Source organism: Capsicum annuum, chromosome 4, assembly GCF_002878395.1.
Source record: "Capsicum annuum cultivar UCD-10X-F1 chromosome 4, UCD10Xv1.1, whole genome shotgun sequence".
Taxonomy (NCBI): Eukaryota; Viridiplantae; Streptophyta; class Magnoliopsida; order Solanales; family Solanaceae; genus Capsicum; species Capsicum annuum.
The window spans coordinates 27,728,362-27,739,533 of record NC_061114.1 but is presented as its reverse complement, the minus strand read 5'-3'; the positions used below and the strand labels follow the sequence as shown (position 1 = coordinate 27,739,533).

The following is an 11,172-nucleotide window of genomic DNA, read 5'->3' as shown; positions in this document are numbered from 1 at the left end:
GCGTTACAAAGTTATTGAATAGTGATAGACTTATGGAAGCGAATAATGTCGACAAGAGCTCGAACGATTATGCATTTATTTCATTTTTTTCTTTTATCTTTTAATGATTAAGGTTATAAGAATGATGTTGCATTATTTATCTTTTTATATGTTCTATCTATGATTTATCTTTATTTTGTATGTTATATGAATTCCTAATTATAGTAAGTTTATTATTTTTTTGGTTCAAAATAGCCACTTATGACATTATTGAAAGTCTATTGACTGCCAACTAAAATTTTTTCTCTATGTAATGATGCTTTACGACCTCTTATAACCGTATGAAGTGCGGACAACGTTACTAATTTTACTATAATGGTAGTTATGATTTATGAATATTTACAAATAAACAATTATAGTGATACTATAAAGGGTATAATAATTTTTACACTTTGTTTAGGTGAAAAAATAAAAAGTTCTTTCAGTCTTTAAAAGATTAAGGATCTATAAAAATAATCGTTTAATATCTACAATAAAAACACTATCTAAGCATTATTTTTAATTTGTTAAAGATTGAGGGTCTATAAAATAATCGTTTAGTCTTCATAACAAATATAAGATTCATCTATACATTATCTCCAATTTGTAAAATTATCTCAGATATACTATTTTTATTGTATCCCAGTTAAAGACTAAACAATGTAATAAGTATATATAAATCTTATATAAATGGAAAATCATTACAGTAAATTTTACCAAAATAGCAGTTAGGAATGTGTACAGATAAACAATTAAAATACCATCACCATAAAAGGCACAATAATTTTTACACTTAGAGTGTGTTTAGTATGATGAAAAATGTTTTCTAGAAAATATATTTTCATTTTCTTTTGTTTGGTTGTAAAAAAACATTTAGAAAACATTTTCCAAACTTACTTATTTTCCCTCACATGAGGAAAAGTGACTTCCCTATTAAGTGAAGGGAAGTCATTTTCCAAAAAAACATTTGAGAGCTACCCGTATACACTTCTCTTCTTCACCCCAAACAAAATCGACGCACAAAGCACAGATCACTGTCTCTAATTTTAGGGTTTTTTCTCCTCTCTCTCTCTTCTCCCCATTGCAAGAATTTCAAAGGTATGTCCATAATTAATTTCTTTTATGGTGCTTGGTAAAATTTCTTCAATTTTTTCTCTTTTACTTATTTGGGTTTCTGATTTGAGGTCAATTTTGTTCAAAAATTAAAATTTTAATTTCTGATTTGAGTTCAATTTTGCTTGTTTGGGTCTATTTCTTGATAAGAATTGAGTTTCTATATTAATACTACCATTATATTTATAAGTAAAAATTGAACATAATTCCACTACACAAGAAGGAGGAGTTGGTTTGTATCACTCTATCTTGAATTGTTTCAGAAATTCTTGAAGAACTATTAGTTGCTCGTAAAAGAGCAAAAGCAAATTTAAAGATGTGCACTAAATTTTTATGATCTATGTTGTTTCTGCGTTCCCTATTAGCATATTTGCTTTATATTGGTGTTCAATCTTTATAACTTGTTTCCATCTGGTGTTTGAAAGAAGTTTCATTCTGGATTTATTGAGAGTGATTTTTGAACCAACTAGCTTTGGGGATAATCGAGGAGATTAGTACACATCTAAGATAATATTCAATCAGAATATGCATATATCTCAAATGATTCACTTCTATGGGAAAGGGACAAGAAATAAGAGAGTTAAATAAGCATAGAGAATCCAATATCTAGGTTTTTTGTTCCATCAGGATACTTGATTGTTGATTGTAAAATAGGACTTTTAACTTATTTCTTACAATTCCTTTTGTAATCGGGGATCTATTCGAAACAGCCTCTACTACTTCGGAGGTAGTGGTATGGACTACGTTCATTCTACCCTCTCCATACCCCACTATATGAGAATATACTGGATTTGTTGTTGTTGTTAAAATTGTGTGTAATTTACCGAAGTCTATCCAAACATAGCTAATGGTTATGTTTACTGCTTACTAGGAATGAGTAAGACGGTTGGTGTTGTTATGGTTCGATTATTCATAATGGGGTTCAGCTGTTGCCAAGAGATTAGAGGAAGAAGGTTATGATAACATAGCATGCATAACATCCGGTATGATATTGGACTTTTCTTCTCCTTACTGGGATTGATGATGACTAGAGCTTTGCTAACTTTCTGTAAAGAACTTAACAAATGACTTAGGAAATAACATTTGTTTTACCATAGTTGTTACTGGGGTTCTTAACGTATTGATAAAATTGAACAACTAGAGCGAAGAAGGCTTATTCCAGTTTTGATAGTGATTCCACTATGACCTGAGTTCCCCAAAGGAACTGTCACTACATCCTCTTGTTTGACCTGTGTAGTAGGCAGTCATTCCACCTGGGATCCCCAGTCACCTGATCCACTGCTTAAAAATTTAAATTTTCAAGCCTGAGCAGGATAAAAGATTGCAGTTTGTGTCCAGTTAGGACTGCGAAATCATCTCTTTTATATGGCCATACATAGAGAAATACAAAAAACTGCAGGAACAGTGAGTCGTAAAGCAATCTTCATATCATGATCTTCTTAAATATCTCTTATAATTGACTTGAACTTTCCTGCAATTGTTTCTAGTACATGTGTATGGGTCCATCACTTAAGTCTCCTATAATTGATGTTACTGTTTCTCTTGGAGTAAGGCCAATACTTTTGATTAGCGTCTTACTCTTACCATTTTTCAGGAGCTAGTAAAAAAAGAAATCAGCAAAATCGATGTTGGTGGCTTCTCAATGTTGTTCGTCGTACTGATTGGTCTTATAGGTGTTTTGGTTGGATATCTGATAAAGAAGACGTAGTTAGAAGTAGACGCTCTTTGATTCATTAGTTGCATGCCCAGAAAAACTTGATGGCGTTGGAGAATTTTGTTTTTCCCTTTGTTTAAAGACTTGTGCATTAGAAGTAGGCTATTATGAAGTCATGTATAGTGTAAAAATATTTTAGTCCATTATCGGTATTATGGGCATTTAACGACTTGACGGATCTGTGGGCGTGCCGATGGACCTTTTATTTATTTTTCTGGATAACTTGCCAATGCTATTCAGTGTTCTTCAAAATTGCTTTATAGATCCAATGCTTTTCTTAAATCATGAAGTTTATATTCTTTGTTTAATGTTAGTTGTGTGTCTATATAATGTGTACATGATGAGTGTTGGCATAGTTGTACAAAAGTATTTTAGCTCAACCCCAGTAATAGTTGTACATAATGAAGCACCCAGTATTCAAGATTACGCGGAGGACGTAGAAATATTAGTTAGCTGTTAGCATTTATTTATGATAATTATTAATTAATCTTACCAATATGAAAAGTTAGTATGAATTTTACATCCTCTATATTAGATGCATACATTTACTGTTGAAAATACAAAGAGCTATATTGTTTGTATCAAGTCAAGATCAAGTATCAATTACATAGAGCTAGTATTGATTGTTTAAATAAATCATGAGACGGAATAAATAAATAATCTATTTAATTGAAATCATAATTTTAGAAAAATATTTTCTATCACCAACTAAACACCATAAAATATTTTCTAGAAAATATTTTTCACCCACCAACTAAATATGAGAAAATAAGTAGAAAATCAACTTATTTTCCATGAAAATATTTTTCAGGAAAATATTTTTCATGGAAAACATTTTCCATCATACCAAACACACCCTTAGTTTTAGGCGAAAAAATAAAGATTTTAATTTTCTAATCTAAAAAGGAAAAGGAAAAGAAGAAAAAAAAAACAGTTTCTAGGCCAGTGGCATTTCCATAATAATAGAGAACGATAAGGGCTTATATTGAACATCCCCGATATATCATCGTCAACAGTGACGTGTCATGCCCATCAAAAACGAGTCCATTTGCTTTTTGAAAAAGAAACACACCGTTCTTCAATCTCCACCGTTCATTTATCATCCACGTCATCAATCCGCGTCTCTCAAAATCGACGGCTGTAAATCACTCTCCCAACAAACACATCTTAACCATGACTTCGAGTTAGTTAACTAAACCATGCTTACTCTTTTTCCCCTCACAATATATCAAGTGAGAGAGTGAAAGTTTTTTAGAGAGAGAAATTAGAGAGAGAAAGAAAATTAGGTTTCCGGCGCCGACGAAGAAGAAAAAGTTTGAGAGTTTGCAACTTTTAGTCCTGAAATTTTGTATATATTACGGTTTAGTCCCTCCTGTAGTTTTCTGAAAAAAATTTGTATGAGTTGATGGACGAAGTTTGGGAAAAAGCGGTGGAGACGGCGTTAAACGGCGAGAGTGATTTTGCTTCTGTGAAAACCCTAACGTTAGACGGAGCCGTTAAGTGTGTGCATGGAAAATTGGCTCCTCCGTCAATTTTCGAACGATTTGAGAACCTGGAGCATCTATCGATAGCGAATACGGGTGTTTTCTCGCTGGAAGAGTTTCCTCGTCTACGGAATCTGCAGAAGCTGAATTTATCGGATAATAGAATTGCTGGTGGGCTTGAGTTTATTGTTGGTGCTGGTTTGAACTCGCTTAGGGACCTTGATTTATCGAATAATCGGATTCAGGAGATCGATGATCTTCGGCCTTTGGCTGAATTAAGGCTTGTTTCTCTTGATCTATATGAGTGTCCGGTTACGAGGGTTAAGGATTATCGATCTAGGGTTTTTGGTTTGATTAGGTCGTTGAAGTATTTGGATAAGATGGATGCTGAGGGTAATGAGAGGCCGGAATCGGATGACGAGGAGGATGATGAAGAGGAGGATGATGAGGATGATCCAGGGAGTGGGGAAGTTGACGGTGAGGATAGGCCGATTAGGAGGGAGAATGGACATAGGGTTGAGAGTGAAGGAGTTGTTGATGTGGATGAGGATGAGAGTGATGCTGATGAGGAGGAGACGGAGATAACTAGAGGGAGTAATGGGTCGAAAGGGGAGGGTTCGAGTCATTCAAATGGTTTTCGAGTAGGAGAGGCAGGTTCTGATGGAGAGGATGATGATGACGAGGATGAGGATGAGGATGAGGATGATGAAGATGAGGATTTTGTGGAGGAGATAGATGAAGAGGGAGATGAAGATGATGTTGTGGAGGTTCATGAGATAGAAGACAGTGATGAGGACGAGGAAGAGGATGGTGTGGAAGATGATGAGGATGACGACGACGAAGAGGATGAAGAGGAAGTTGATAATGATGATGGGGATACGGCAGAGCCAGAAAGTACGGGGAGGTTGAATAGCACAGAAGGTGAGATTGATGGACATGAACATGGGGAAGATGATTCTGATGAGGATGATGATGGGGAGACTGGAGAGGAGGAGCAAGGTGTCGAGGAGGATGGCAATTTCGATGATGATGAGGATGCTGAAGATGAGGTGAAAATCTCTCCTTTTTTAGTTGGTTATTTGTTTTTTCGTTTTTATGTTTGATATGTCATAATTTGTTTGGTTTGTTTTTACTCTAATGTTTCTTATTATTAGTTTTATGAAATATGTATATATAGTGTGTGTTTCTGCAATTTGCATGGTCAATTTGCTTATTGATGCTAGAGTGTTGTTAGAATTCTTATATTGTTGGAGCTTTGTAGCCATTAATTGATTTGATCTTTAAATTGATTGTTTTTGGAAATACCTGTAATGTTGGAAATATTGTTGTTGGAAGTCTTTGTAATAGTATCAGATTTGCCCCAGGTAGTAACTTCAGGCTACTCCAAACATGGAAGTTCGGTGCACAGATTGATTCTGTTGCCTTAGAAACCAAGCTGATTTATTAGATCAAGTTGGTGTGTAATATATATTCTGCTTGAAGCTGTATTATGTGATCTGCTTGAAGCGGTGTTGTGGATGTAATATATATTCTGCTTGAAGCTGTGTATTGTACAAAATATCTGATGCAGGTACCTAACCGAGTTTTATGTAAAACTGTGGAGAAACATTTAACAGATAAAGCAAAGCTCGTAAGAAGTTTGTCGAATGATGGTGGTTTGATAATCTATATGATACTTGCAGCTTTATCTACCTGCTCTTCCTCTATTCATATGATAATATTCTGCGCAGCCTGTCTAATATCTGTGGTAACTCTGATTTTGCCTGAGATTGAACCATATTTAGTTTTTCTGACCCAAATATTATGCATCAGTATCTCGAAGAACGTTGCAGTGGATTGTTTTCTGTTGGGTGAGAGTTCTGAGGATCTATTTTTTTTTTTTGGTTTTTTTGCTTGCAATTATAGTAGAGGAGCATATACTAGCTCTCAAAGAGGAAAAAATTTGGATGATTTTCTGTATCTTCCTGAATGACTTGCTATTTTATGCATGGTCTCTTGATTTCCACATTTTGGAATATAATGTTGTTTTCTGTGATCTGTGGTGGTTCCTCTTGAGCTTCTCCTGAAAGAACTTCCTTGAACCTCTTTTTTTACCTCCCTTTTTTGTTTTTTCTCTTGGCTCAAGGTAGTATAGTATCTGTTACTTATAGAAAAGTGGTTAGGGTTCATGGTGTTTTTATCAGGCCTTTCATCTTTTTGTTGGTTTTAAAGTTGATGTTCTCTTTAATGACAGCTCTGACACTGTATTTCTTTTGATTTTCTGCTTTCCTGCCATCATAACCTTTTCTTTATTTTTTTCCCGAAGATGACTGTCAATTGCAAAAGTATGGGGAATCTTTACCTTGTTGAATCTGCTGCTTTTTGCTTCTGAGTTCTTGGTTTTTAAAGATAGTTAACTGGTGTCGATTTGCGACCTTTTTTAATCAAATAATTATTCCAAGTTAAAATTCACTTTCTTGTTCTCCACTTCCATGCCCTATTATATGTTGTGTTCCTTTTCTGGCGGGGGACTGTCAAATTTCATTGCTGAAGTATATGGGTAATTTTACCCTGTTGAATCCACTGCTTGTGTTCCTTTCTGCTTTTGTGCTATATTGGTTCTTTTTGTTTTTTGCTTGCTGCTGTAAGATCTTTTATCTGTGATTCCGTGGCTCAATTTTCGTTGGCATGTATGAATGGATATTCTACTTTTCCTAGGTGTTTCTGTAATCCTGTAGCTTTCTTTGTCTCTTGGAAAATTGCTTTGTGGTTTAGTTGGGATTATCATCATCTTTTTCTGTCAAAAATTGTCTTGCGGATTTTGCAGTGGTAGATAGAGAGCTTACTGATTTTCTTATAAATGACAGGAAGAAGATAATGGCAATGGCTACCTTGTTCAACCAGTTGGTCATGTTGAAGTAGATGATGCTGATGGCAGTGATGTGGAGCCTGTAAATGGGGATGAAGATCCGGATTTGGAGGAAGATCTTGAAGATGAAGAGGATGATTATAGTGAAGTTCAGGAGCTGCTTCCATCCTCCTCTCAGAAGAGGAAGCGAGATGATGAGGATGATGATGGTGGTGAGGATGATGATGAAGAGCGTACAAAGTCATCCAAGCACCGTTAGCAACTTTATCTGTGGTGGGTTTGATGAAAGAGATGATTGAACTTGAGAAGTAGATTTGTTTTTAAGACTGGTGGTAGTTCTTTACTTTGATAATAACACTTGTTTTGGTGGGAAATTCAGGTCTAGGAAGATGGATGGGTATACAAATGTTCAAAAGGTGGTTAGTAAATATTGGCGCTCTTGCTTTGGTTGCACTAGCCGTTGCCTAGTGATTCAAATGACAGTTACGAGTGATCTTCATGTGTTTGGAGGGGAATTTGAATTGGGGGAAAGCTGAAGGAAAAATCTCGTGCTAGTTCTACAATAGTAGTAGGTGATGATAGAATTCTCGTTTTCCGCCTTTTTTTCTTTAATTTTAAAAGGACGCTTTGCCTTTTATGGGGGAATAGTTTTTAATTGGCTTGTAAAAACAGCTTTGTGGATAGTTGTCTCTGTTAAGTGTGACCCGTTTATCACTGAGATGATGAGCCTTCTCGTTTCTTGTCAGCTACTTTTACAGCTAATTTTTTTCGCAACTTGCAGGTGGTGCCAGATGTCAGCTATTTGTGTGTCAATCCATTGCTCTGGTCTTCAATCATGTGACCGATGATATGAGATACCCACCGGCCCAAAAAATATCTATTTAATAAAGAAGAAACAAAGAGGGAAAAAAAAAAGAAATGGTCCCAATCCAACAAAAAAGGGAAAAGAATTCCTCACTTAAATAGAGCTAACAAAATATTTATACCCACTTGCGTAGAGATCGGATTGGTGTCGTCGGGTATTTTCGATCGCGGTAAGGAGTATTAATGGGCTTCCAAGCCCAAACGTTTGGCTGGTCAAAATGATCCAAGAGGTCCTTCAATGGGCTATAAGGAAAGCAAGGTGATTATGGACAGAGCAGGCTAAAACTTGGGCAAACCGCGATTATTAATGGGCTTCCAAGCCCAAACGTTTGGCTGGTCAAAATGATCCAAGAGGTCCTGCAATGGGCTATAAGGAAAGCAAGGTGATTATGGACAGAGCAGGCTAAAACTTGGGCTGGTTTGTTGTGGTTTCATAATGTATCGTATAGTATGGTATAGTACAATACAATGTTTGGATAGACTGTATCGTTCACTATCGTTTAATAGATGGTGTGGTACTGTATTGTAATGGGTAAATTTAATAAAATACCCTTAATTATTATAAATTTTAAATTTATCAATAATTGTTAATAAAATATTTTTTTTTTTTACAAATTCATCATAAATTATGTCTTGTAAATATATTAAGTTTTCTTTTTATTATTATTAAAGCTCCATGTTTAATAAGAACAGTATGATACATGGAGATGCTAAACAAAAAATATGAAATGACAAACCAACAGTAGTTCCCACTGGCAGATACAAAGAAATTGCCTTCCCTACTTGGCAAAAACAGGAACAAAAGGGACCTTCAAGCATTAAACTAAACATTGAAACAAAGATCAAATGTTCTTTCTTGCCAAACCAAGTAACAGAACATAATCTACTTTAGGTTACAAACAAGAACGTCAAGTCTGCCTCTGTTAGTTTTCCCAAGGCCTCGGAAGAACCTCCGACTGTCCCTTCAAAAATTAGTTCTTCTTCTCTTGCAAGTTTAAGATCCTCTCCTCCATTGTATTCTCAATCACAAATCTCACAATCCTGATTTTTGTATGAAAATTCATCTTTCAATAATTTTTTTTTTACTAAACTTTGGTTTGCTGCTAGAAGGGTGTGTCACGGGCGGATAGGAATCATAGTTATTTAAATTTCTAACATTAAATTTCTAACATTTAAGATTTCATTATTGTGATTTAAGGTACTTTATAGTTGGTATTCTATCTATACGTTGTAACTTAAGTGCTTTAGTTTGATATTTGATCTCACATTGTGTTACATGAATACCTGCTGTTGACTATATTTTGAATAAAATAAGGTAAAAGGATAAAATAGAATTAAATAATATCAATAATGATAGAATTGAAAGAAAAAAAGGAAAATCATAGGACCACCGAATTGATGGTTCTAAAAATTGACTGATTTCATGATTATCAAATCATAAAAAAATATAATATCATATCATACTTTTTTAAAAATAATTAAAACAAACATGATTTCCTTTGTAATCATATCATACAACAGGAACCACCATAAACAGGCACTAAATATTAGGCTTTGGGCTGGCTGCTCGGGTATTTGGTCCAAATTGTTGTTTAGGATGTCAATGCGCGTGAGCTACACAAACCGCAAATAGCTTTGGTGGTTGCACTACGTAATTTTAAAGCACATTACCAAGGTGTAGCGCGTGGTGCGCTTTGTATTTGTATTTATTTCCTTTAATTTTCAGAGTTCAAATGAATGGTATACAATACAGCTAGACATCCCCTATCTTTTCTTTTCATTGTCTTTAATTCAAACAAATATAATTCAAGTTTTTTAAAAAAACACATAGTTAAAAACTAAATCAAGCCTATTTATATGTTGACTTATAGATAAAGCACATAATCATAAATCAATCATTCTTGAACATAGATTTCCCGTTCGATTTCTAAGAATAAAAAAATTCATACTACCGAGTGCTCCCCACTTTTATTAGCCATACGTAGTGCAAATTTAAATTAATTGAGTCAACAAATTTGAACTTAAAACAGACATTAGTTCTAAGTCTTTTCTTAATTCGTATTCACAACCTAAGATGAAAAGTGGAAGGGAGACAGCCCATTTTCATTTTGTGGATATATTGATTGGGACGTCCCATATAACTTCCTATTTTAGGATCAAATATTTGATTGCCCACACCCACAAGAACCCAAATAGATTGCATTTTCGTTTCCCTTCTAAATCCCAACTCACTTCTCTAAAATGCTAATCTTTTTAGCTCCGTCTTCTCCCAAATGCCTTCTTCCATCACAAAAACACCACCCCAACAATCCCAAACCAACTAACTCCCAAACAAAACTCAAAATCCAATGTATGACCAAACAAACAACCGAATCCTCAACTCCAATCGAAAAACTCGCCATAGCTAGTGGACTAATATCAACACCAGTTATTGGATGGTCACTTTACACACTAAAAACAACAGGCTGTGGACTTCCACCAGGACCTGGTGGTTCAATTGGTGCACTTGAAGGAGTGAGTTATTTAGTTGTGTTTGGTATTGTGGGTTGGTCATTGTATACTAAGTCGAAAACCGGGTCAGGTTTGCCTAATGGACCATTTGGGTTGTTGGGTGCTGTTGAAGGGTTGTCTTATTTGTCTTTGTTGGCTATTTTAGTTGTGTTTGGGTTGCAGTTCTTGGATCAGGGTTCGATACCAGGGCCACTTCCTACTGATGAATGTTTTGGCTAAGATCGAGGTGGATTTAGAATTTAAATTTTATGAGTTTAACTTTTAAGTTTTTTAGCATTGAATTCATCGTATTTTAATGTTATGAGTGCATATTGAATATCTATGCATTATTTTTGTGAGTTTTTGAACAGACATGTTTCGTGATGAAAGTATTGGATTCAAATCATGGGCGTTTTGTTTGAGCACAACATAATGCACGTGAACTAATAGTCTTTTGAAAAATTAGGTATTTTATATATGCATTTTTTGGAATTGATATAATGTTATCAACCGACATCCATGCTTCAAAAAGACCGAAAGTTAAGCTGAATGAATGTTTAGTCATTTACTTTGAAAAATAGAGATTAATTTTCACGTAATACATTTTTTATTTGTCTCTTTATGGTGCATCCATTATTTTA

The 11,172-nt window shown here is 34.8% G+C and overlaps 2 protein-coding genes and 1 long non-coding RNA gene across 7 annotated transcripts; all 3 read left to right on the top strand.

Annotated features, from left to right (window-relative positions):
* Positions 1 to 982: 982 nt before the first annotated feature.
* Positions 983 to 3,035, top strand: LOC107869774. The gene is made up of 3 exons (XR_001673948.2): positions 983 to 1,116; positions 2,003 to 2,114; positions 2,726 to 3,035. It is a non-coding gene; the product is annotated as an uncharacterized LOC107869774 (long non-coding RNA).
* A 1,009-nt stretch (positions 3,036 to 4,044) lies between these two features.
* Positions 4,045 to 8,648, top strand: LOC107868143 (acidic leucine-rich nuclear phosphoprotein 32-related protein). 5 transcript variants are annotated; one of them, XR_007054857.1, is made up of 4 exons: positions 4,045 to 5,378; positions 7,176 to 7,450; positions 7,557 to 7,749; positions 7,959 to 8,648. XR_007054857.1 is itself a non-coding variant. In XM_016714741.2 (3 exons), the coding sequence occupies exons 1-2, from the start codon at positions 4,251 to 4,253 to the stop codon at positions 7,434 to 7,436; spliced, it is 1,389 nt and encodes a 462-aa protein (XP_016570227.2). In that variant the 5' UTR covers positions 4,045 to 4,250; the 3' UTR covers positions 7,437 to 7,450; positions 7,959 to 8,648. The 5 variants fall into 5 exon arrangements, 3 of the variants coding, with proteins under 3 accessions (XP_016570227.2, XP_016570226.2, XP_016570225.2); XR_001673672.2 differs by having other exon boundaries at positions 7,176 to 7,749; XM_016714741.2 differs by lacking the exon at positions 7,557 to 7,749.
* A 1,539-nt stretch (positions 8,649 to 10,187) lies between these two features.
* Positions 10,188 to 10,937, top strand: LOC107869775. Its single transcript, XM_016716215.2, has one exon. The coding sequence runs from the start codon at positions 10,283 to 10,285 to the stop codon at positions 10,769 to 10,771; it is 489 nt and encodes a 162-aa protein (XP_016571701.2). The 5' UTR covers positions 10,188 to 10,282; the 3' UTR covers positions 10,772 to 10,937.
* Positions 10,938 to 11,172: the final 235 nt, after the last annotated feature.